This window comes from Eleutherodactylus coqui, chromosome 5 (genome assembly GCF_035609145.1).
Source record: "Eleutherodactylus coqui strain aEleCoq1 chromosome 5, aEleCoq1.hap1, whole genome shotgun sequence".
In the NCBI taxonomy this organism is placed as follows: domain Eukaryota; kingdom Metazoa; phylum Chordata; class Amphibia; order Anura; family Eleutherodactylidae; genus Eleutherodactylus; species Eleutherodactylus coqui.
In genome coordinates, this window is record NC_089841.1 from 175,810,652 (window position 1) to 175,837,834 (window position 27,183).

General features: G+C 43.8%; 1 protein-coding gene across 1 annotated transcript in view; it reads left to right on the plus strand.

The window, feature by feature from the left end:
• CASTOR1 (cytosolic arginine sensor for mTORC1 subunit 1) overlaps window positions 1-25,131 on the plus strand; it is a 37,307-nt gene extending 12,176 nt beyond the window's left edge. The window contains exons 4-9 of the mRNA XM_066603778.1: window positions 4,089-4,218; window positions 8,883-9,006; window positions 17,491-17,598; window positions 19,108-19,190; window positions 21,845-21,939; window positions 23,522-25,131. Of these exons, the coding sequence (XP_066459875.1) occupies window positions 4,089-4,218; window positions 8,883-9,006; window positions 17,491-17,598; window positions 19,108-19,190; window positions 21,845-21,939; window positions 23,522-23,587 (606 nt within the window). The 3' untranslated portion in view covers window positions 23,588-25,131. The remainder of the gene's footprint in view (window positions 1-4,088; window positions 4,219-8,882; window positions 9,007-17,490; window positions 17,599-19,107; window positions 19,191-21,844; window positions 21,940-23,521) is intronic.
• Window positions 25,132-27,183: the final 2,052 nt, after the last annotated feature.

A 27,183-nucleotide genomic window follows, 5' to 3' on the forward strand; every position in this document is an offset into this window, starting at 1 on the left:
CATCATTTACTACAGTTTAATTTAAAAAATATATATTCCACCCCCCACCCCCCCAAAAAAAGGCTTTCAATCAAAAATACAGTATAAAAGAGAAAAAAACATTTGGTACTGCCACAGTTATAGCAACCCATAGAGGAAAATTAAATGGTCACTATACTGTCATTGTACTTTGCTAAAATCAATAGGATAAGAGAATGGAAGAAGCTTGGTTACATCTTATTTAAAAAATGTATATTTCTCCATTTATGAACCAGATCTTTCGCCCTAACCCTTTGGAGCTGGTCAGTCATTCAAAAAATTCCTCTTGATAGACTAGATGCATCATTTGAGTGAGGGATCAGGTTACTTGCTGTCTATAGAAATCTATAGATAAGGGGGAGGAGAAGGCTGCTGCAGGGAGACACATAGAGATGCTGCTGAAGGCTGTGTTTTATTTTGCTAAAATACGGTATTCACAGCTACACTGCTTATTACTGCTGTATAATGTCCTCTACTTTGGGTGTGCTATAGTAACAATAGGGAGCAGGATCTTCACTACTGTGTCCTGTGTATGGGAGACATCATAGCAGCTGTTTTCTAAGTGATTGTTATTCTATAGAGGGGAAAAAAATAGCTAGTACAGATAGTTCCCTACTTACAAACAGATTCTGATCCAGGAAACTGTTCGTAAGTGCATGTGTTTGTATGTCCGTACTGGGGTTTTTTATGGAGGGAGAACGGGGGTTGATCCCGCCCCATACAATATGGGTGCCGGCTGTTTCTTACAGCCAACACCTGCCTGCTACAGGTCTTGATGGGCTGCATCACTCATCGGAGCTGTCAACCCTTTAAATGGCCCGTCCAATGTTCAGGAGTCCCGCACTGACCTTCGTGATAAGATTGCGAGTTGCCATGGCAGCCAGGGGCCTTCTAAAAGGCCCTAGGGCTGCCATTGCAGAGTGCCTATGGCATGGATTGTTAGAATGCCTGCCAGTGCAAGGACAACTTTCTTTGTATGTAATGAAATTTGTAACTCAAAGGTTCGCAAGTAGGGAACCATCTCGTACGACTTTTAAATTTGCTTAGAAATCTGGGCATGGATTTTTAAAAAATGGCTAGAGTAACTCGCTTGACTGGAGTCCTTTTGAAGAAGATGCTCAAGCTATTAAAGGTCGTCTTATAGAAAGCACTTTCTGAGAATTTTTTTAGTAGTGAGAAATAAAGTACAGATGTATCCCTAATCTGTTACTTGTGTGAGGGTGCTCCCTCAGAGCCCAGACTCCCGCTCCTGGTGGTCACTATGGATGGGATCTTGTAGAACATGTAATTGTGTTCGGCATTGTTCACTAATTTTATACACAGCTGTTACACATCAACATCCTGAAATCTTATCTGGTGTTTGTTTGGCCATATTTAGCTTGATTTTCCTTCGAATTCTCTTGGGGCCGTGATTGCTAAGCAGTCCAGCTTCTTGTACAATACTTCATGATTCCTTAACCTTTTATAATACATCACTTCGAGGTGTGTGTACATGCATGTGTATCTTTTTCTATGTTGGCATTTCCAGACCAGCTCTGGACTGGGTAAGCACTGCCCAGCTAGAGCCCTGCATTTTGCGAGCACTCACTGCAATACCTAATTTCCATGTAGACAGTTTGAGCCATTATACCCTAACTGTCTTCCATCGACTCGGGTGACCTGTGAACCGCCTACAGGCACCCCTCCCATCCAACCACCATCTCCTGAACTGGAATGGGCATGCTCCTCCTCCTCGGGTGATAGCGGACCGTCCTAAGGTATCCACCGTCTTCATAGTGTGCTCCAATCTGTCGACTACCTCCAAGGATGTCTAGCAATAATGAATTTGCCACAAATGACCCGTCCCGTGGTAGATCACAGAAGCAGGCTACGCCTCATTGCTCAAGACAATCTTCCAGTTCCCCTGCATTGGCATTCCCTCCCAGTTCCTGCGGGGACGTGATTGGAGCTCTCCTCCTAGAGACTAAAGTCACTCCGAAGGCGAACTTTGAGTCTCACTCGGGTTCTGACCTGGATGAGGCACGTGTCTCTAAGCTTTCCTCTGGTCAATAGCCTGATTGCAGCAGTGAAGGATCAAACACCTGCTTCATCCATGGAAGCCTTTACCTTCAGACGTCCAAAGGTCTTCCCTTCCCTTACAGAGTTTGAGACACTTTTAGCTAGGGTATGGAACCTTCTCGACAATCGCTTCACCAAAGCATTTGAATGTCATACCACTTTCCAGAGGACTTGGTTAGGTGGGAGTTTTCATCAGTATCAAAACTCTGTGTACAGTTTGTCAAAACGTACCACCCTACCTATGGCTGACACCTCATCTTTCAGAATGTATGGGCCAAAATAACTAGCCTCCATTTCCTTTTGGGCAGTATGTTCGGTCCTTCAACTGGTTTATACCTCTACCTGGGTCAGAAGAGCCTCTACTGAATGGGCTAAGCATTTATTTCAAGCTCTTCCATAGAGTACATCGTCAGGTGCCGGTGTGTTTCCTGCAATCTCAGACTCCTGTGACTTTTAGGTTACTGCATGAAGATACTGGGGCTAATGGCCTTATCCTTTCTAACAGCGATTTCTGTTTTGGCCAGTTTCACACCCGGAGTGTCCAGTGACTTATTGTGGGACATCCGCAGACTGTGTCTCTATATCAAGAAATCTGTCTACCTTGGCAGCGTCAACGCTCTCTTCCCTGGTGGCTGAACTTCCCGCTGATCCATCTGGGATGCTCCTTTCTGACTCTAGTAGATCACTTTAGGTGCAGTGGAAACAGTAGTAGCTGACTGAAGAAGAACATCCATTCCCGGGTTTGGCATGAGGATGCACATATATTTAATAGGACCAGCATTTCTTTATTTAATATAGTGGTGATCAACACTGCTGATTATTCCCTATTACACATTAGATTGTTCACTAAACAACCATTGAAGCAGTAGTGAGCACCCCTGAATATACTCAGATGATTTGTGGCTGATTGATAATTTGGTTCTAATTAGCAGCAAATAAAATGAAAACCTCAAACCTTGATGATAATTTTCCCTGCCAGACTATATTGGAGAACTGTAAGATAAGCGCATTTTAATATTAGATTTTTCTTGGCCAGATTATGCACATATTTGGGACCCAGTTGAATGCAGGCTATTGTTTCCTGCTATCAGCCACTTCTGGCTAGGGAGGTATTGACTGTAATGTTCTTCAGTGGAGTTTCTGGACATGGGAAAATATCCCAAAAGTCTCTCTTGCACTGTCTTAACATACTGTTTTTAGAGTCCTCGGTAGCTTTCTGCATGGTGCACCCTGACGACGAGGGAAATGGGGCTCTATTTTTTGCTCTTTTCTTTGAAAGAACATGGTGGTTTCATCTTAATTGTGGCGCCTGTGTGACTTCACTCAACTATGGACAGATGGTTGTGACATTCTTCAGTGCAGAGCTTTATTTTTCAATGGTGCATTTTCCCATTTAGCGCATGTACAGTGATACTTGCCATGTAATTTCAGGGTAATTGGTGACATTGACTTGTTTTATAGACCTTCTTACATTTAATCCCCTGTTGTTCTTTGGCTCTAACTTCTCTTATCTTCTGCAGATGTTAATTCATCTCTTTACAGTCTAGAATCAAAGCCAGTTTTCTTATTACCATATAAAGAAAAAATCCTTTTAGTATTCCCCTTGCCTACAAGAAATGCCTCTTGGACAGTGTTCTATTCACAGTGCATGCAGAGGGCAGCAAGATTAGAATTGGTTTAAAATACCCCTGTGTCCAGATACAAATTTCATGACTTTTCATCTGGAGGTATTGGTGGTCCGGCAGATTACAGTGTTGTCAGCAGCGAGATAACAGGCTAGAATCCATTAAAACAAAGAGAAATTGGCATGCAAGAACCATGGGGACTGTGGCTTGTGTTTTAGATGGGTCTGCATAGTTTGGTTGAAGAAGTCACTCCCAGTTAAGAGCTCACATGAGTATATGTCTGTTGTGTAATATGTAGTGCTAAAGGGCCATGTAAAGAAACGCAGCATGTCTTGTTTTGGTACATATTACACCCATTATAGGATGTTGTTTGCCTCCTTGTTATAGGTGCGGGAGGATGACTTGCCTGTAGTTTTCCAAACTCTCTTGGGAGAACTTACAATTTACAAAGAAGAAAATGGAGAGTTGGTTCGCTTGAGCTTCGGGGAGACTACGAATGGCTTGAAAGCCAGAAACTGTAAGTGACTTGTCTACAAACTTATTTTTTTTAACTTTGTTTTATTCAAAGATGTTGCAACGTTAATACAAGATACATAATGGTACATAGATTTTACAGGATTCATTCTGTCTTTAGAATAGGATATAGGAAAAAGAGTTTAAAGGCTAGCAACTAGAGTAAGGGCTCATGTCCACGGGCAAAATGTGATTTAAAATCCGCAGCGGATCTCCCGCGCGCGGATCCGCACCCCATAGGGATGCATTGACCACCCGCGGGTAGATAAATACCCGCGGATCGTCAATAAAAGGCATTTAAAAAAAAATGGAGCATGAAAAAATCTGGACCATGCTCCATTTTCATGCGGGTCTCCCGCGGGGACGGCTCCCGCGGGCTTCTATTGAAGCCTATGGAAGCCGTCCGGATCCGCGGGAGACCTAAAATAGGAATTAAAAGCATTTACTCACCCGCAGCGGGCCGCGAAGCTCTGCTCTTCCTCACGGCCGCATCTCCCTTGCTTCGGCTCGGCGGATGTGCCCGGCGCATGCGTGCGGCACGTCGACGACGTGCCGGCGACGTGCCGCCGGCGTCAGGAATTCATCCGCCGGCCAAAAATGAAGATCCGGCCGTGAGGAACAGCTGACCTTCGCCGCCCGCTACGGATAGGTAAATGCTTTTAAATTTCTATTTTCAGCGCTCATGTCCGCGGGGCAGGAGGGACCCGCTGCAGATTCTCCATGTAGAATCTGCAGTGGATCTGATTTTCCCCGTGGACATGAGGCCTAATAGATTGAGAATTCTCTATAGCAGATGGTAGCATAAAATGTATTTTCCTTTGGGGGTAAATAAGTAGAGTATAGATCTGTATGCGTGCCGTCATAGGAATGAATGATGCAGGTCTTCTGCACAATCTCTAGTGTGTTACATTATTTATAAGGCCAATTTTTAAAAAAAAGGCCTATAATTCATGTTAAGAACTTTATAAGGGCTTGTCCATTTAAAAACTAAAATAAAAGCTTTAATTTTTCTCTTTTTTGTTTTCATTGATTGGTTTGCATTTCCTTAAACCCAAATAAGCTGACTGCATATGTGCATGTGTGTATATCCTTTTTTTTTTTTTAAAGAAAATATTAGGCCTCCCTCACACAGGGCGTCTTATACAGCGTTTAGCACTGCCTTTTCAGCCCAGCGCTAAACGCTGTACAACACTCTAATTCATTTTAATGGGGCTGCTCACACAGGGCTGAAAACGCAGCACCTCCAAACGCTGCGCCTTGACAGCGATGCAAGTTTTATTTTGGGGTGTTTTCAGCCCTGCGTTGCCCATTGAAATGAATGGGCAGCGGTTTTAGCACTGCTGAAAACGCGGCAACACTTGGTGCCGCGTTTTGGGCAGCGTTAACCGCTCGCTGATTTTCGGGGTGAGGGCTTGCAATAGAAGCCCTACCCCGAAAATCTGCCCCAGCTAGGTAGACAGAAAAAAAGAAAGTTATCCGGGCTTCCCCTGCATTCACAAGTCTATTGCCGGAGGCCAGGTTTCAGAACCCGGCCTCCAGCAATAGAGTGCTGTGATTGGTTGTCGGTGCTTGCTCGATGCCCAATCACAGCCCTTCATTGACTGTCTCAGCCAATCAGCGCTGGCAAGCTCTGATTGGCTGAGACAGTCAACGAAGGGCTGTGATTGGGCATCGAGCAAGCACCGACAACCAATCACAGCACTCTATTGCTGGAGGCCGGGTTCTGAAACCTGGCCTCCGGCAATAGACTTGTGAATGCAGGGGAAGCCCGGATCAGCAGCAGAGACCAGCGGCCGTGACCCGGACTGCAGCGGCTAGGTGAGTATTACTTTTTTTTTTTTTTTTTCTTTTCAGCATTCTTGGCTGTGTTTTCAGCCGAGCTGAAAATGCTGGCATAAAGTATGCCAGCGCTGCTGAAATGGGGCGGAATCTGCAGTAACGCAGCGTTGAAAAACGCTGCGTTGCTGCAAACACCCTGTGTGAGGGAGGCCTTAAAGGGGTTGTCCCGCGCCGAAAGGTTTTTTTTTTTTTTTTCAACAGCCCCCCCCCCCCCCCCCCCGTTCGGCGCGAGACAAACCCAATGCAGGGGTTAAAAAAGAAAACTGGACAGTGCTTACCTGAATCCCCGCGCTCCGGTGACTTCTTACTTACCTGGTGAAGATGGCCGCCGGGATCTTCTCCCTCGGTGGACCGCAGGGCTTCTGTGCGGTCCATTGCCGATTCCAGCCTCCTGATTGGCTGGAATCGGCACGTGACGGGGCGGAGCTACCAGGAGCCGCTCTCCGGCACGAGCGGCCCCATTCAGAAAAGACCGGACTGCGCAACGCGTCTAATCCGGCGATTAGACGCTGAAAATTAGACGGCACCATGGAGACGAGGACGCCAGCAACGGAACAGGTAAGTGAATAACTTCTGATAACTTCTGTATGGCTCATAATTAATGCACAATGTACATTACAAAGTGCATTAATATGGCCATACAGAAGTGTATAACCCCACTTGCTTTCGCGGGACAACCCCTTTAAGTAATTTTGGCACTGTATTTCTCTTCTATAGCAGTGACACTCTGCATATGTACAGTTACAGCTTCCCTATCGTGCTGTAGTTTCAACACTTCTCCACAGGGGGGAGTTCCAGACCAATTCTGTTCAGTACTTCAGCAGGTTCTCTTGCATCTGTTACAGCTGGCGGAAATGTAACACATTCTTAGAATTCTGTGTTAGAAATTGTTGCCATTTTTAGGATCACAACAAAATCCTTTTTTTTTTTTTTTTTTAATGACCACGATTTTGACATGATTACAAAAATAATGCCAAAAACCTTCAAGGTACTAAAGGAAAAGCCTGTGTAAATACACCCTTAGCCCATTATACCTCATGAATTCTCAGCTCGATGTGAAGAGTGCTGATCGACATGCATGTTGATCAGCGCTCATTTAATTTGCTGTTAGACAACCTGAGAATCTGCTTATTGGGCTGAACTATTGTAGTTCTGATTGCTCATCCCCATACGCCATCTGTACATTTCCGTTGATGTAGGGAGATACACAGCCTATCGGCAAGCATTTTTATACTTTCTGAAAGTCATTGATCAGCCTACAAACGAGCGATTTACTCATTCAAGGGCTTTAGAAAGATTGTCCACTTGTTTCGAAATTATTCCACTTTATGACAGATCATGGAGAAGATTTCAGTCCACTGCCATCTTATCTAGGCCGCAACAGTGGGGAAAAAATGTATTAAGGCAAGCCTTTCTTCCAATAGGCTTATTAAGATTTCCCCCAGTGCATGAATATGTGAAGAGGCGCATGTGACGACTACATGCGCCTTCGCTGAAATGTACTAGAGGTCCCAACCAGGTGCATAATTTACACCAGTTTCTGGCAAAGGTTGTACATACATCTGTCGGTCCAGGGCAGGGGCGAGCCCCGCTTACCAAAAGCCCTACACTGGGCATCACAGAAGGGAGAAAAGTCACAATCTTTGTGCAAGCAAGGCATGTACAAAAATATGCGACTTTCTACGGTGGCATTCTGGCATAATTGCTTAATAAATGTACCTCCGTTTGTTCAGCCCAAGAGCAGAACACAAGATGCTGCGGAAAGTTTGCTAAAAACTCCAGACTTTCCTCATGGGACAAAGGCTACGGTCACACGTCATACTGGTTGCTGAACCTGCCCTGAAACTCCAACCAAGTACAGCACAATGTAAGTGAATGGGGTTTACCAGAAACCATTTGCTCACAGCAGGATACATTCTCAGAGGATTCCCAATTTGTGGTGGAATTTCCAGTCCATAGCATGGCCTGTCTGTTGCAGAACGCTGCAGGCTGTTGGCATGGGTTTCATTCATGTCAGTGAGTGCTTTGATATAGTCTTTAGCTGCAGATTTCATAATGCATTTTCAGTCTGGATTCGGTGTAACTTGCAGTGTGTGACAGCAGCCATTAGGAAGAAGCTGCACTCATTTGGTCTACATGGGAAGTGTGCCAGAAGGAAACCTGTCCTGTTTAGAAAGATGATCAAGTAGGATTAAAGTTGCCTATGTACATAGAGGCAAACGCCAGAATGTCTGGGCAGACGAGGCAGAGATACAGTGAAATGTCTTCTGGAACTACAACTAAAAACAGAGATCCTGATGGCAATTGTAAAGCATTTTGTGGGAAATACTGTGGTTTGAGGCTATGTTGTAACATCAGTCCCTGGACAGCTTCATCTACTATGAATCCTTCTTAACCAGAAGGTAGTAAGATAATGTCATCTGACTGAAGCTCTTTTATATACTATTTGAATAGAGATGAAATCATGATATTTCAGTTTGTATTTCCTTTTTTTTTTTTTTTTTACATGACTAAAATACTACCCGTGTTTCCCCAAAAATAAGACAGTGTCTTATATTAATTTTTGTTCAAAAAGGTTTAACTTTTTTACATGTATAGCTGCCTGGACACTATTTAAATTGACTTTTTTAATTAACTGTTAGCAGGGCTTAATTTTGGAGTAGGGCTTATATTTCAAGCATCCTCAAAAAGCCTGAAAAATCATTTTGCATCCTCAAATTCTGGAAAATCATGCTATGTCTTATTTTCAGGGTATGTCTTATTTTCTGGGAAACGGGGTATATAGTGGTGCAGTGTTTTTTTCTTTTAACCAGCTTTTTTTTTCCATAGTGTTTAATTTGACCCTACATCCTGTGCAAAGTCCTGCAAACAAGTTTTGCATTTTGACTTTGGATCGTGACACCCTGCCATCCATTTCCACCATTCTGTTGGATGTGCTGTTCTACTCCCATACGTAAGTAAACAGAAATCTATACAATAACCATTTCTCTCTGTTTAGAAGCATATCATTTCTCTCTCGGGGATCTAAACCAAGTATAGGCAACACCGTGGTGACCTCTAATACGGTTAGTGGGCACATTCTCCTATATGAGGTAGACGCCGATCAGTCACCACACTAAAAACCACTTTTGAAGTAAAGCGCACGTTACTTGTTGCAATGCCACTGATCAAGGTGGGGGATATAGTGGGCAGCAAGTGAACAGTCAGTTGTTGAATTTGATGATTTGAAAGTGGGGAAAATTGTAAGCATCTGAGCAACTTTGACAAGGTCCAAATTGGGAAGGCTTGAGAGTGGCGAGAGTATCTCCAAAATGGCAGGTATTGTGTGGTCATCCCAATATGCTGTGACTTGAACCTATACAAACGTGGTGCAAAAAAGGACAATTGGTGACATGGGGGCCAGGGCACATTGATAGGCTAGCGGTTTCTCGCCAAGCACATCTGGTCCAGTCCCACGGGTGAGCTACTGTTGCTAAGAAAGTTCCCACTGGCTATGATAGAAAGGTATGCAATCACACAGTACATCACAGCTTGCTGCCTATGGGACTTTAGAGTTTCCATGCTGCCCCCTGTCCACCTACAATGGACATGTGAGGATCAGAATTGGACTATGGAGCTATAGAAAAAGATGGCCTGGTGTGATGAATGGCTGGGTGCATGTGCATCTCTTGGGAAGGAGGTGGCACCATGATACAGTGTGGAAAGAAGGCAAGCTGGCAGAAGCTGTGTGATGCTTTGGGCATCCTCTGTGTACCACCTACCTAAACCATTGTACAAAGCACACCTCTTAGTGGCAGTAGTAGCTTGAAAGAGGCCTCTGCTATTACAGCAGGAAAAATACGCCTTCCACAATGCAAAAAAACGTGGCTTGAAGAACATGACGGCCTTCAAGGTGTTGCCTTTACCTCCATCTTTCCCAGATTTTAATCCAATTGAACATCCCATGGGATGTGGTGGAAAAACCAATCTGATCGATGGAGGCTCCACCTCACAATTTAGAGGACTCAGAAGGTTTTCCCATCTCACACCTTTTTATGGTAGGCTCGGGTCCTGCAGATATATCTCCTGTTCTGGACCCAACTGCAGTGGCCCTCAGGAGGGTGGAAGTACCAGAACACCTTGTTTGCTTTACTTTCATTGACTTTTATATAGAAAATTGACAACAGAAAGCGACCACCTGGTCCATCTAGTCTGCCCTTTATATGGATTGACCTATGATTATCGCTGGCATGCTTACATTCACTTATTGTTGATTTCCTGTCTGCTGGAAGTTTGCTTCAAGTATCTAATTTGTTCAGACGTTTGCTTCCGATTAACACGAGCCGACAGGCTTTCAAACAACTGCACGAGCGCTGGTGTCACCGCTACGTGTCAGCGCTGGTGTCACCGCTACGTGTCAGCGCTCGTGCAGAGCGTTTACACAGACTTCCAGCTGGATCATGGGCTTCTCCTCAGCTTCTCGCTCAGCACTTCACCTCATATGGGAAGCGCTGAGCGAGGAGCATTTACACGGAATGACAAGCAAGCGAGCAACGAGTGTGGGTTTTTTTTGTTTTTTTTAAGCTGACTGAAAATTTAGCTGAAGCCATGAACGACAAGTGAGCAAATTTTTTATTTTTTTGCACTGAATGATTATCATTTTATCAGGCTCTGTGGTCAGTGTGAAAAGTGCAGGACTATAGGATATGTATCTTTTTTTTTTTTTTTTTTATGCAGATTGTGACCTAAAGCTAAAAAGAAAATCACCAACAATTCTTAAATATGTTTAACACAAAAGTGTATGTATGTATATGTATATGTGTATATATATATATATATATATATATATATATATATATATATATATATTTCTTTTTTTTTTTTTTTTTTTTCAAATCAATTTTTATTCACATTTTTGTATACATAAAACAAAGGGGGGAACATATACATGTAAACTCTGATACTGCTGAGTAAAGTACAAACATATGATATAAAGTGCAGGGCGTCTCGCTCTCCTACACTCGCCATCCATTCAATCGACCCAGTTAGGGAACCGCCAATTAGCACGTCCCCTTTTCTGTTCTAGGCAAGGATGACAGCAAATGGAGGCGGGAGGCCCTCGTTCACATCTCGAACAGAGCAGGATAGCATTAAAAATAAGGAAGAGGTGGTGGGGTAGTTGAAGGGGAAACAAGGGCGGGGAGAGGGATAGGGGAGTACGGAAAGTGATACCTTGTTGGTTCAGTTCACTGCTGCCAATGCGTCCAGGAGTCTCAAATCGCGCCACGGAAACCAGATTTCCAAAAATTTGTCATACGAATTGTTTTGCCAACTCGCCAGCTCCTCCAGATTATAGATCATGTCGACTTTTTCCTTCCATTAAGAAAGGGAGGGAGGTTTCTCGCACCGCCAATGCAATGGGATCAGCGCCTTTGCTGCGTCAACTAGATGTGCTATTAACGTATCCCTACGCGGATGGAACGCGGAGGACGTCTTCCATAAAAACATTATTTCTGGAGTGAGGCAGAAATTCTGTTTAATCTTTTCCAGCACTTCCACTACCCCCCTCCAGAAAGGTGTCAACTTCTCGCACGTCCACCAAATATGCAAATATGAACCTGTTTTGTCATTGCACCTCCAGCATCTATCGTGGTCTGCCAACCCATACGCACGCAACCACTGGGGAGTCCTGTACCATCTTATCAATAATTTATAATGCGATTCCTGAGCCAGAGCGCATGGAGAGAGCCCATATGAGGTATAGAGGATGTTGTCAACATCTTCCTGTGACAATGATATGCCCAGTTCTTTTTCCCAGGATACTAGGAACGCTGGTTTAGCTGTGGGATGTGGTGCAATAAATTGTCGACGAATGTTGGAGATTTTTCTAGTTTTTGAACCGGATTCCATTAGAGAGCGCTCAAATGGGGTCCGCGGTCTGGTCGATCTATGTATCCTAATAAATTCTTTCAGAACTATTTCGACTGTAGCTCTAAGAAGAAAGGAAGGGTTCCACTCCGGGAGCAGAGAGATTAATATTTCTCGAGCCGATAAATGTGCTAGGGTCTGTAGGTCTCCTATTGTGAGTTCTTTGAATTTCGTCCAGACCGCGGAGGAGACTGGGTCTAATGATAGATCCATCAGTCTATAAATGAGGTTCAGAGGAGAAACCGGGGAGGGGGTAGGTGCTAAGATTGCTCTTAAGCCATCCCATACCTCACAGGGGCCTCTCAAGAGGAGATTAAAATCTCCGGATCTGTAACTGCTCCTTTTAGGGTACCATAGATCCGCTTGGGATCCACTGATGCTATGGGCTGTGGCTAATTTGGGTAAAAGGCCATCCCTTTTAGGTTGTACTAAGTCCATCCAATAGCCTAGCTGCGAGGCCCTGTAATAATCTTGGACATTCGGGAGGTCCATGCCACCCTCACGTCTTCTTCTAATCATTAGGCTATAAGCCAGCCTCGGCCTCTTCTGTCTCCACACATAGTTCGTAAACATCGAACGTAGTGTTCTGAATAAACTAGGTGGGAGGTAGATAGGTATCATCCTAATCCTATACAGGATTGTTGGCAAAATATAAGATTTCAATATGTTCCTCCTGCCAAACCAGGATATGAACGGTATATCATAATTTGTTAGTAGCGTTTTGACCCGGTCTAGGAGAGGAACAAAATTGGCCTTATATAGGTTTTTGAGCTTCTTGGGAATCTTGATACCCAGATAGTCTAAAGATGTCTCAGACCATGTAAAGGGGGAGGCATCCTTGCACACCACGTACCTTGAGTAGGGAATAGAGATGTTGAGGGCTGTGGATTTCTCAAAGTTGATCTTAAAGTTTGAGAGTTTACCAAACTCCTTCAGAAGATCCACAAGTCTAGGAAGGCCCGTTTCTGGTTTTGTAACTAGGAAAACGACATCATCTGCAAAAGCCGCCGCAGAGAGTAGTACGTTTCCAATGGTCAAGCCCGTTATGTTGGGGTCCTGTCTTACTTGTAGCAACAGAGGCTCCAGGGCCAAGATAAAGAGAGAGGGGGACAGAGGGCAGCCCTGCCTTGTTCCATTTTTGATGTCAAATGCCGGAGATAAGGAGTCGTTCACCTTCAATCTGGCGTAAGGGCAGGCATAAAGGGAGAAAATAGCTAATACGAACTCTGGCGGGATATTGTAGTGCAGCAGCGTAGACCTCATGTATCCCCAGTCAACCCGGTCAAACGCCTTTTCGGCGTCCGTTCCTATGAGGGCCAGAGGGATATTGTGGAGTTGGGCGTAATTTACCGCATGCAGGAGCCTTCGGCAGTTATCCCTGCCCTCCCTTCCTCTCACGAACCCCACCTGTTCTGCATCAATTAACTTGGGGATAAATTTGGACAATCTCTCCGCTAGTAATTTCGCCCATAGCTTGACGTCCAGGTTGATTAGGGATATGGGCCTGTAGCTGCTGCAGAGGGCCGGGTCTTTATTTTCTTTATGAATTAGAGTTATCACGGCCTCTTGTGCCTGTCTGGGAAGAGAAGCTCCCGCCAGAAGAGCATTAAATAAGGAGGTCAATCTGGGAATTAGTGTTAGTTGGAAAGTTTTATAATAAGGCAAGGACAGACCGTCGGGGCCAGGACTTTTATTGGGGGGGGATGCAGCTATTAAATTTTTAATCTCATCCTGTGTTACGGGTGATAATAGGGAGAGGGCTTCCTCATCCGTTAGTTTTGGCAGGGGTAACCGCTGCAAGAAGGTATCAATTATATTTTTTGATTTGGATGGGTCGTCGGTGGGGTAATGAGGTTGGAGATTGTATAAATCTGCATAAAAGAGTTGAAACTCTTTGGCGATCTCTGTAGTGGAGGTGACCATTTTCCCCGTCCTATCTTTTATAGAAGAAATTGTATTTTTAGCCCGAGCCTTTTTAATTAGTGCCGAGGTGAGCTTACTCCCCTTATTGCCTTGGATGTACACAGTGTGTCTCCAGTAAAGATGCTTTTTATTGAATTTAGCATTGAGGCATAACCGGAGGTCTTTCCTCAATTCCGTTAGTTGACTTAATGCCGACTGTGTTTGGGAGAGTTTAGCTTTTTGCTCTAGTTTGGCGATCTGTATAAGCTTATCGTCAATTTCTTTCTGGGCTTTCTTCTTGACCCTGGAGCCTAGTGCTATTAATAACCCTCTGACATAAGCCTTATGGGCCTCCCACACCATAGGGACACTCACTTCTCCTTGGGAGTTGATCTGGAAGTACTCCTCAATTAGGGCGGAAAGGGCAGATGTATCTTCCTTATTATCTAATAAGGAGGCGTTCAGCCTCCATCTCCATTCCCTAGGACGCTGGTGTGCAGGCTGTAAAGTTATATGTATTGGTGCGTGATCTGAGATGGTGGCTGTATCTATTTTTGCCCCCTTCAGCGATGTGAGGAGACTAGAGGAAATCATCAGGTAGTCCAGTCTTTGAAAGGTACTGTGCACCTGTGAGAAGAAGGAATAATCCTTGTCTATTGGGTATAATAGGCGCCAGGCGTCTATCAATTCCAGCTCTTGTAGTTTTTTAATCAGTTTCTTCAGTTTACGCTGAGAGATATGGGAACGACAGGTGGAGGAGTCCAAGAGAGGATTCAAGGTGAGGTTCAGATCTCCTCCAAGGATTATCTGTCCTGTTGCAAAATTTTTTAGAACTTCCAGCTGTGCTACCAGCCACGTTACCTGGTCAGTATTTGGTGCATATAGGTTGGCCACCGTGACTCGCAGGCCATTGATGGAGCCTTTTAGATACAGGACTCTACCATCACCGTCTGTATACTGTGAGTCGCACACAAAGTTGACGGATTTGTGGAATAAAGTTGACACCCCTCTGGATGCTGATGTGGTGTGTGTGAACTGTGGAAGTGCTGGGGGAATGTCTTACCTTGCAGCGCGAAACACCTGTCCCCCTTGAAATGCGTCTCCAGAAGAAGTACTATTTTCGAACCGTATCTCCTGAGGAGCTGGGCGATGTTATGTCGCTTCGCCGGCGCGTTGAGACCCCGGACATTGAACGAAGTGAATCGAAGGTCGTCCATTAAAGATTACTTAAGGTGAACAATGAAAAAACAATTAGTTATGCACAGGTATCTTCCTTTGGGGATAGGAGGGGGGAAGGAGGAAGGGGAGGGGAAAGCCGAAGGTATGAGGGGGATGTGATACACAAAAAATAAAAAGAGCGATACAAACAATAAAGCTTAGAAAATTACTTGAAATATCAAATAAAGTTGCAATTAACTAGGCTGGATAGTTCAGCCAGAGGGTCTGATATAAATCAGAGCCCTCTCTTGGGGGCGAGCCAACTAGGTGTTGCCGTGGCAAGACCTGTTCTAAGGCTATAGGTAGTTGGCTTGACCTGACAGGCACGGTCGGGGAACCTGTCTCGTTGGGGAAACAGTTGTTACGATAAATCTAGTACAGACGGATAACAATATGCAATTCTCGCAATAGTAAACACTACTATTATTATTATCTTCATCTTATTCGCTAAGCTGTTACACTGCTAGATCTATAAACGTGCGAACAAGAAAGTTGGGTGGGGGTCACCCTCAGTCTCTAATATGGGACTCAGCTTCCGGACTCTGACAACGTCGTCGTCTTACCGCCCGGACCCGGCAACCACATCTCCGAGGGGAACTGGATAGTCTTTCAACGAGCTCCCATGTTAAACTCTTCCTGAGGTGGATGCCTCGTAAGGCTCAGACGCAGGATATAGGCGAGCAACAGACTCGCAATAACAAACACAGGGAACATATCCTTCCTTTAAGGAGCTCAGGTGTCCAACTTATCCAGATCTTCCCTTGATTTCTTTTTCTTGCCCCTAGGGGACTTATGGCTTGTAACTGGTAGCCAAGTCTCTGGCGTCGGCATCACAGAGAACCTTGGAAGCTCCGGTAGCGGCATCCAGCTCGGTACTTCCACGGGATCGATATTCAGTAGCTGCCAACACTGCTGAAGCTCCTCAGGGGTACGGATGTTTATTTTGCGGCCCTGGTGATTTATTCCAAGACCAAAAGGGAATAGCCATGCGTACTTTATCCCTTTGTTTTTTAGCGCCTCCAATAACGGTCGCAGCAAGCGACGTTTGGCCAAGGTGGACGGGGCCAGATCCTGGTAAATTTGTATAGCCGCGTCCCCATACTTTAAGTCCTTAGAGACTCTTGCGGCTTTAAATACGTCACTGGCGTCCGTAAAGGAGAGGATTTTGCACACTACGTCCCTCGGGGGGTCAGATGCAGGGGGCAACGGTCTGAGCGCTCTGTGTGTGCGTTCAATACAAATAGCTGCTGCTCTGTCCTCACCAAGGAGCTGACTAAAGATGGTTTTGGCCACTTTGTTTAAGCTTTCAGCTGCCCACGACTCCGGGAGCCCTTTTATACGGACATTATTCCGTCTATTTCTATTTTCAATATCCTCCTGGAGTATTAAAGACTTATTGATCTGGTTGTGGTGCTCTCTGATAGCTTTTTCCATGTCAGTAGCGTGCACCGTAATGGCTGCCGCCGTGTACTCCAGCTCCTCCACCCTGCGGCCCATGCTTTTCAGATCTTCTTTAATTTCTAATAAGTCTGCCTTCAGGGGATGCAGAGCCTGAGAGAATAATTCCCTCATAAAGCTCCTGGACACGCTCTCTCCCTCCTCTCCATCTGATGAAGCCCCCTCCTCCCCCTCCTTACTGTGTGATGCTGCGGAGTCTGTAGCCGGCACCATCTTAGAAAGGGGACGAGGTGAGCGGGCGCTCCGCTCCTTGAAGTAGCGCTGCATGTCAGCTTGTCCCCGGGCGGCTCTGGGAGTGCTCTGCGCTTCCCCTCCCTTCTCCTTGCCGGTCTTCCCCATTTTGGCTGCTTCTGCTTGCTGTGACAGGTCCCCGCAGGTGCCGGTGAGACGGAGCTCCGGGATTAGGACTCCATCTCCTGCAGCGGTCAAGCCACGCCCCCTATATATATAATTTCTGATGCTCTGTTCCCCTTAAAATAAATATAGCCATAGAAAGAGTGTCCCGTGCCTGAAACTTGCTATCGTAGGACTGTAGCATGCCACGTCATCCAGTTTTTTGTTGAGCATGAAGTCGTATGATCTCTTCATAGAGTACACAGCTAAATAATACTCTGGCTGCAATTTATCTGCATACTAAGTTATGAAACTGATTGTCAGAAATGTGTCAAACAGACCAGAGCACCACATATACATCCAGAAACACATTTTTCTTAGGAATTGAAAGTGTCAGTAGAAACTGATTTCAGCATCCGGCCCTGGTTTCATGTTTCCGAGAACAGGAAGCCCTCGTATAAGGGGCTACTACAGGAACTACATCGCTGCCCAGAGTGGATAAATGGACAGGAAGTAGTCGGTTGCATATACTGCCAACCTCAAACAGGAATCAAAGTAGCAATTGAAAATTTCCATGTGGGAAGTTCTGTTTTTAAGACATGTTGCAATTTGGTTATAGGTCACAGGAAGATGTTGCTCCAGAAAATAGTGAATCCTTTCGCTTTTTTGCCTTCTCCTTGATAGATGGATATATATCCATTGTTATGGATACAGAGACAAAGAAAAAGTAAGTGGTTGGGTTTTTTGTCTTGTTTTTTCTTGTTCGTTCAATACATTTTTATTATAGAAACAAGAAGTAATAGCTAAATATGTCGATGCATGTGGTAGGACATATGCTGCAAGGGGCTATGGTGGAAAAATATCAATAATTGGCCTGTAGAGCTTGTAAGAAGGAACAATGGCCTTTATAACTGAACTAGAACCCATTTGGCTTATCTGGTGACAAAGATAATATTGTGGGTCAGAAACGCTATCTTTTCTCCTTAGGGAGAGCAACTATAAACAAAGTAAGGAGACTCAAATGGCCATGCACGCTCCTCTGGGTAATATGCAAATAAGGGAGATGGAATAAATCCTCCACAGTGCCAACTATTGAAAGGCAGCATTCCTTCAAGCCAAAGTCAGACTTTTTATACAAGCCTTGACTGGGAATTTAGATAATATTGTGTAACACTCGCATATCTACAAGGTGTTTAGAGATCGGTAGAATCTACCTAGGAAGTATTTCTATGTAATCTCTAATAGCAGGTTGCCGTTTTCCAGCTCTTTGGGGTGGCAGGTTCTCTTGGTAAGAGCAGGTCATTGAGCCTGCAAAAAAAGTAATTTTAAGGGGCATTCTCCACTTCCAATGTTACGGCATGTTGCTGGGATATGCCATAACGTTCTGATGGTGCATGACCCCCAACGAATCCTGTGAACGAAGAGACTGTCATCTTTGACCTATTTAAAGGGACTCTGTCAGCAGATTCAGGCTGCCTGAACCATGGACCACATGAACCGTGGGAGGCATGCTCATTGCTTCCTTGGAAAGTTGATTCTGAAATACTTCAGTGTTTGAGAATCTACTACCTCTTCCTATAGTGTAGTGGGAAGCCGCACTTTAAATCTAATGTTCCTTATGGCCCCCTGCACACGGGCGGAAATCCCGCGGCGGGATATCCCGCGGCGGGATTTCCGCCACTGAAAGTTTGCATAGGAGTGCATTACAATACGCACTCCTATGCAGACGGCCGCGGTTTGGCCGCGCGAAATCTCGCGCGGCACACAAACCGCGGCATGTCCTATTTTTGTGCGGGGCACGCACTCACCTGGCCGCCGGCTCCGGTCTGCGCATGCGCCGGCTGTGCGGCAGCCGGCACATGAAAGAGCCGGGGCCGCCAGGCGCTGGTGAGTACGCGCTCGTCCCTGCAGGCTCTCGGGTCGGGTCCCGCGGCGAGAATTCTCGCTGCCGGATCCGACCCGCTCGTGTGCAGGCGGCCTATTTAAACCTTTAGAAAGTGGGCTCCAAACATCCCCTCCTTACTGCTGTGTTCTATTTCCACTATTGAATGTGGTTAATTGAGGGGTTTTTTTTATCTTAGAACTGTTACATATGAGATTACAACTGAAAACTATTTGATGTGGTGATTTTAACATTTTATCTCTATACAATCTGCATTGAACTTGTATGGTGTGTGTGATTATATGCTCATGTGTAATGAGGTCAGAAGTTTAAATGTTTTGCAACTTCCTTCAGGTTCCCCACTGACTTACTTCTGACAAGTTCATCTGGGGAATTGTGGCGCATGGTGAGAATTGGTGGGCAACCCCTGGGCTTTGGTGAGTTTTTTTAATTTTTTTTAAATCCTGAAGACGTTGGGGGAGGGGGTGGGTGTTGGAAGCCAGATACAAGAAAACTGAATGCAGATATTGTCTGTGCAAAAAGTGATGACCCAGATTGAATAGATATGATCAGTCGAGTCCAAGAACTTTTCAAGGTCCATTCTATGTAATGAATGTGTAGTTCCAATGGTATGATCTGGTAGACGGGGAAGAATTTGGCTATTTGTCATTGTTTACCCCCCAAAAAAATGGATACCATCTTTCAATTTTTAACCGTTTCCTTTTCAGAGGTGGGGTATACAGTACTGTGCAAATGTTTTAGGCAGGTGTGGAAAATATCCTGCAAAGTATTAACAATTCTATTTTTGACAGCTTTCTTTCTTTGCAGCATTTTTTCCACACCTGACTGCGGCTAATTTCACAGGGGTGAGGGGGATATCGGGCTGTGAAACTCGTCCCAATATCTTTCTTACGAATGTGCGATGTCCCCACAGATGTGAAGAGTTTGTGTTAAAACCACCTCGCATCACTTCAGGAAAGTAGCAATCCTCCCATGTGGCTTTCAACTGCAACAGAGGAACGCAGAGTGTCTCCCATTGGTTTCAAAGCCTCACACTCGCGTACACATCACACGCTGTGCGATGCTGTACCAGCTCTATTGAAAACAATGGGCCTGGCATTAAGTAGGACAGACCGCGATTTATTTCCCCGCGCTGCGATACGGGAGTAAAATCACTTGTGCATCCCGCAACACACACATCTCACTCTATTTTCTTGGCCGTGTGAAAGCGGCCTAAAAGCTTTGCAAACGTCTAAGGATTTTAGCAACTTTGCAAAAGGTTTGCTTGCTTATTATGTAGTGTTGCTGAGTTAGATGAAGTGACTGCTTTATGGAAGCTCAGATGAGTTCCACAGAACTAGACCGTTTAGGGTGATCGGCTCTACAGATCTAAATTACTGTCAGCTTCCATTGGCAATAAGCAGAACATTGATCAGATAGTTAGCAGTGGAATCCTAGAATGGTAGAGTTGGAAGGGACCTCCAAGGTCATCCGGTCCAACTCCCTGCTCAGTGCAGGGTGCACTAAATCATCCCAGACAGATTTCTGTCCAGCTGTAATTTAACCCCTTAGTGACTGGCCAATTCTTTGCCCTAATGGCCAACCAATTTCATTTTTTTCTTTTTTTTTTTTCCCCACGGTTTCATTCCAAGAGCCATAACCCTTTTTTTTTATTTTTATGGCTGTATGAGGTCTTGTTTTTTGCAAGTTGTATTTTTTTTAATGGCATAATTTTGGGGTGCATATAATGAATTGTATTACTTTTCCTTCATTTTTTTTGGGGGGGGGGGGGATTGGATAAAATACATTTCCACCCTTTTTTTTTTTTTTTCTTTTGGATTTCATTTTTACAGCATTTGGCATGTGGAATAAATAACTAGCTAACCTATATAGGTTTTTTTTTCTTGTTTGTTTTTTGGCTCTTGGAATCTTAAAACTAGTTGTATTTCCCAATCAACAGAGCACTGAGGGCTTGGTTTTTGCAGCATGAGCGGTGGTGTGTGGTGTTTTAATTTTATTTATTTATTTTTTTTCTTCACAGCTTGCACTTTGCATGTTACACAATGATCGTTCAGTGTAAACAGCAGCCGCTCAGTACTGAATGGCCCCTATGTAAAGTGAATGGAGAGAGGTGGGGGAGAGCGAGGAGTGAAATCTCCTCCAGCCATCCTGGCCACCTGCTGGCTGCTCAGTGAGCGAGCCAGCGATACTCACTCCTGTGCAGCAGCACGGGAACGAGTACACACAGGGACGAGATTGCCCGAAATTCTTTCTGTGTAAATGGGCCTTTACAGAGAGATCCTGGAAATGGGTGTTTGTGAATAACATGGTATATTACCTCACTGTCAGTGTGTGGGTTATTGAGAGATTCCAAAAAAGGAAGATGAGGGGTGCTACCTTGTGTTGTATATCCAAGATTACCCAAGAGAACAAGGGTGAAACAGCAGATGGGTAATACACTCACCTGGTCTGGTTGTGCTAATGAAGACCACCACATGACATCCCATTGGGGTTGATAATACCGACCCAGTGGTAGAGCTGTTTGCCTGGTTCTGGTCCTCCCTGGGAAAAGTTCTTCTTGGAACTCGCACCAGGATGATACTATAAATCATGCAAAACTCTACCTGTGGGTAGGCCCTGCTCAGAGGACGTTGGCACAGGTCAGGCTTACTACACAAGGAACAAGCTTTACTCTCCAACATAGTTAATGTGTTTCGAATCCAGAATGGGGGCATCTTCAAGCAGTAAACACTTCTCAGTGTTATTTAAATTTATGAATTCTGTATGGATGCTGCATATTATGCTTTTATGTTTTTATACATTATTCTATTAAGTTTATTTTGATTTATAATGTGTGTAATACTGATGTTGTGCAATATTATTGTTTGCAATGATGACAACCCCATTGTACACTTTGATCTGGCTCCGCCTTCTGGGTATGTTGAAATTTACGTTGTCATTATAAATCTGGGATATATTTTGATCTATACGAGTATGTGATGCATTACTTTTGGTCATGTACTGTACGTAGTAAGGGCTGTGGTAACTTTTGCACTGTTTCATTTTTTTTTTTTTTTTAACTTTTTTGCAGATGAGTGTGGAATAGTGGCACAGATAGCGGGACCCCTAGCTGCAGCAGATATATCTGCCTATTATATCAGCACCTTTAATTTTGACCATGCATTGGTAAGTTGATGGTGCTAAAAATGAATATGTGCTGGTTTATTAAATTGCATCACTTTCTTAGTGATTGCCCCTTCAGGAAAACGTATTTTCTAAATGCAGACACGGGTCCAGCAGCTCAGACCTTGTGCAATGACAGGTAGACTCTACGGGAGGCCAGACTTTCCTGAGACTTTCTGCTGCTGTTCATAGGGGTTCCTCTAGGGTGCACATGGACGCGGCTGTTTAGATAGGACAACCACTGTTAAATAATGTTTTTAAATGAATCCTGTTTTGATGCTTTTGAAATTGCTGAGACCAGCATCTAATTGTATCATACGCCTGCGCTCAGATCGGTCTGTTTCTGATGAAAACTTGTGACCGCGTAGTATTTTTCATAACCCTTTCCCCTTGTAACCATGACCTATCTGGGGTGCCCTGGGCAGCATTTAGAATGCATTATTTCCCACCCCCAGAAATTATTACATTTTGACTGGGTTTAGTAAGGAGTTCCGTGCAGTTTTAGCAAACCCTGCACTGAGCACAAGTCTATCTTGCTCTAAATTTCTCTTCTATTGAACATTTTTCTCTATGGCCTGTTCTCAAAGGGGTGCAGTGTTGTACCTCAAACACTTCCTCAGAGGTGTCATAAACCTGCGTCCCAACTACTGTATTTTTCTGACTATAAGACGCAGTTATCAGCTAGATAAAAGTTTGCTTAAAAATGTCCGTACCTTATCGTCCAGAGCAGGGGGGTTTGATAGATCCGGAGACCCCTGACCACTGCCTTAATGATCCAGCAGTGTGCTGATACAACGCACTGCCAGATCAACAGGAGAACACTGCAGCCATACATACCACGGCTGCCCTCCCTCTCCCTGCCCAATCAGTGTAGAACAGGAACAGCTCACTCCAGCAAATCCCTGTGTCAAGATCACTAGCGGATCTCCCCAGGGTGCAGGTTGTCCTCTATTGTCTTACCTTGTATGTACAAATATCAAAAGGTCTTGCAGTGGCAGCAAGACTTGGGAGGATGTCCTAACCATGTGACCACACTTGTATGTGGGGATTCAGTGTTTAATATGCTAGCTGCAGATATGTATACATACATACATACATACATACATACATACATACATACATACATACATACATACATGCATGTAGCATAGCTGTATGAGCTGTTTATGCATGCATATAGCAGAGCTGTGGATGTATGTTACAGAGCTGTGTGTTGTGCACATGTATAATGTCCGTGTAGCAGTGCTGTGCATGTGTATAATATGAACTCTTTTTGCTTGCGCCATTGTTGAATGGACACTCCAGATGTTATAGGAGCTGATTGTTCACTGTTTACACCCTTTTCTAACCTAAAACACCAAATTTGACGGTAGCCCCTCTACTTTGTTAGACCCTCAGACATTTAAATTAGTATGAAATATATTTTCCTCTTTTATAAACCTGAGGTGCATTCTATAGTCTGAAAAACTATGGTATATGGTTGAGTGTTTGAAGACCAACCGTGCAACCCCCCCCCCCCCCCCCCCCCCTGCAATCATTCTCTTCCAGACAGCTTTGTCATACACGTTGCTTTCTTTCTACATAGGTGCCTGAAGAAGACACTGACTGTGTGATTAAGTTGTTACATGAGCGGGAGGAACAGAACAGCTAGGGTGAAGTCTGCCTTGCTGCAGCAGTAAGAGACACAAGACGTTGGTGATGGAGCATCCGTGTCTCCTCTGCACTCCTTGGAGGTATGAGATCTTGAGGAAGAGTACGGACGATGAAGAGCACCTTTTGTCTCTCTGGTGCTACAGCAGTCTATCCAGTGCCAAGGAGCGGAATGCTCTATGAAGCAATACACTGATCAGATATTTTGAAGAATATTTCTTCGTAATCACTGGAAATGATCAGATCTTTACCTGCTGTAATGTTTGCTTATATAGCACATGTTGAGTTTATAAACAAGTGCTTTGATTTTTGGTTATGTGCTAATTTGTTGTCTCATTTGGGACACTTTTTCTTTTTCATGGCATCTGGTTAGTTTGGATTTGTTTTCCCTATCATTAGTAAGTCTTTGAATTTAGTTTGCATAACCAGCGGTTACTTCATGGAGTCCATCATAACCATATTTTGGGAAAGCATGGCACTCCTGCACTTATATCGCAGCTGGGGGCTTGGGCACAGTAGCCCTTCTGTTCTAAACATTGCACTACAAGCAACTTGTAAATTTGCATATAGTTGATCCTACTTACGATCAAGTTCTGAACATTGTGCCAGAATTGAGAATATCATCAGCCAACCTTCTGTGAGCTCGCTTCGACTGATCGGCGTGAGCTCTGCTGTTTTCTACTACTCGATGAACACTATATACCTCATGTACATGTGTAAGCTCCACTTCGTCTATGGAGTTATCCGTGAGTGCCTTATTTCACTAAGAGATGCTGCAGGGAATTTTTCACACCATCTCTGTACCCTCGACACTTCCAATTTCAGTTTATATTGGTGCCTAATACTGTAGGAGGCAGTATGGAGCAAGATGCTTATTTTTCCATCTACATGTTGGAAGGATACTTTTCACACCGCGTCTTGCCATGTCTGGTGGAGGTATATGCTGGGAGGATTTCTACCATATACCATCAACGTACACCTATAGGCTCCCATTGTAAGGAAGGAAACTGTACCACATCATATATGCTTCCTTATATCGGCTCGATAGAATTGCCTTCTTTATGGAGTGGGGACCGATGTATATGTATGTCCTGGCACATAATGGCCAACAACTACGAACAGTAGCCCAGCAGAGGTTGGCTTTAATGGATAGGATTTAGATTATGGGAATGTATTTGTGTATGTGCCTTTTACATTTCATTTTTTGGCTGTTTTGTTGTTTTATATTTTTAAGTAAAATATGCAAAATGTATTTCACTTCCATATCCTTTCTAAACTTCTGATAAGGGTAACTGTAAATTGTACAGATTATGCACATGTTTCCGTTTGACTTGATCGGATCAGCTCTTTCAAGGAGCAGCTTACAGAACTCAAACTAATTCCAGTATAGCAGTTTATTACCGGTTACCATATCTACTGTGTAAACCAACAGTCGTGTTAGCACTTGGGAATATAGATGTGTCTATGTATAAAGGAGAATGTATCCTTGTATATTCGGTGGTCATAGCAATAACATGAAAAATAAACCTTTTATTTTAAGTCTGATGTAATACTGTATCCTTTACAAGGGCCTTGTAGTTCCCATCGGGCGCAGAGAAGGAGTGTCCTGGAGTGATGATAAAGTCTGGTTGTCATCTCTGAGCATCTCCTGAATCGGTGTCAATTTCCACAGAAAGCTGCGGTGTGGTTTGTACGCATATGACTGGGTGGGAAGTGGTTAACACATCCGTATTTCTCCAGCCAAGAGCTGATGTAACACATGTAGAGGCTAAGAGAAGAACCAAGCATTGAGGACAATCTGGACACTTTCACTGCTTTTAGATCAAGCAGATACTTCACAGTCTAGGAATAAACAAAGCAGATTGCCTTCACATTCTGGGGAATTGTTTTCCACCCTCTAGTAGAGCGCAAATAAGACTGGAAAACTAGAACCGAGTTGCCGATGCAAGATAAGTAGCAGACTGGAGTTTTTAATTAACAAACCAATTGGGGTGCAGTAATAGTAGTAGTATTAATTGTCACGGAGAATACTTTTTAGTGATGGATATTTCAGATTAAACAGTGACCTCCCCTGACGAAGCAGCGATGAGATGCATGTTAGGGCACAAGTCTCTTTACTTAGACTCGCATCACATCCAAGGAAAGCTGTTGCTTTTCACTCCTCCATGGTATTCTTTATGGATAGAATCTATGCGGTACAGCATGTATTGTTATGTACTGCTCTGTATATATCTCTATGCAGAATACGTTCTACATTCTTGTAAACTATGAGCGTGGCCTATTGCAGCCAGTGCAGGATAGATTTTTTTTTTTTATTGTATTTGAGTTTTAAAAAACAGAAAAATGTAATGATTCAAACTAATTCAATACATTTCAGTATGTTTAGGGTAACCTTGGTCACACACAGCGCGTTTTTAGTGAAAACACTGCGGCCAGATGTTATAAGTCTACAGGGAATTATGAGGCGTTATAGAAACTGAGTTGTGTGGGTTTTTTTTTTTTTTTTTTTTGGTGGCTTTAAAAAAATAAAAAAATAAATTATTTATATATATATATATATATATATATATATATATATATATATATATAATGAGAATTTCAAACTTATTAAAAAGAATAATGGTTAAAAACTGCACACAGCAGAGCCGGATTCCACATGAAAATAATAAACGTGTAGAATTTTTAGGCTCTGTTCGAGTCGTGTGTGTTGTTTTTTTTTTTTTGTTTTTTTTTTGTTTTTTTTCTGTCTTTACGTTCGGTTTGTGCCAGGAAACTTGCAGACCCACATCCATTTGCCTCCCATCACTCTACAGGGGACCTTTTTAGAAAAAATCCTCTCCAATGCAAGGGTGAAATGTAATGTGAACAGCTTAGTCATAAAGTGGATGCATGTGCTTAGGTGAAAAAGGCAAAACCGCACAGAAATATTGCTGCATAAATGTACATAAACTTATGCTAGAAAAATAAAGTATCCCATAACGGAGTAAATACATTACAATTACCTTTTAGTAGTAGTGTGATTCTGTTCTGTACGAATGACTCTCGTTATAGGGGACTCTACTCTTCGGCTGAATGATGATTTAAGGTGAGCTTAAAATCCATCCTTCAGCAGGAAACGATGGCAGCATTTACACACGATTATCTCTCATATGCCATCGTTTGATATTTATAAAGAACAGCAAGAGTTGGGAGAGTTAAGTCCATTTACACGCAACTATTATTGCTCAAAATTCGTTCAATTAACTACACCAAATCAAGTGCGAGAGATGAAGACCAAAGAGGTCTGTCTTACATAGTCTCCCATGTGGTGCTGTACACAATGTTTCCATCCCTGTCGGTCTTTTACACTAGATAGAAGAGCTCTTTTAGCCAAAGCAGAAAGCGGTTAATCACTCGGTGGGCCCTGGCATGCCCCAGCATTACATGGAGAACCCACTGATTCTAATGGGCGCCGTGTAATGTTTGATCTCTCCTGTGTTGGCTGCAAATAAATGTAACACTTGCTGCTAGTTTACCACGGATTCCAGGTGAGGGCTCGGAGTTTCAGCAGTGATGAGACCCTTTGATCAATTTATGGCCAGGAAGGGGACCATTCTA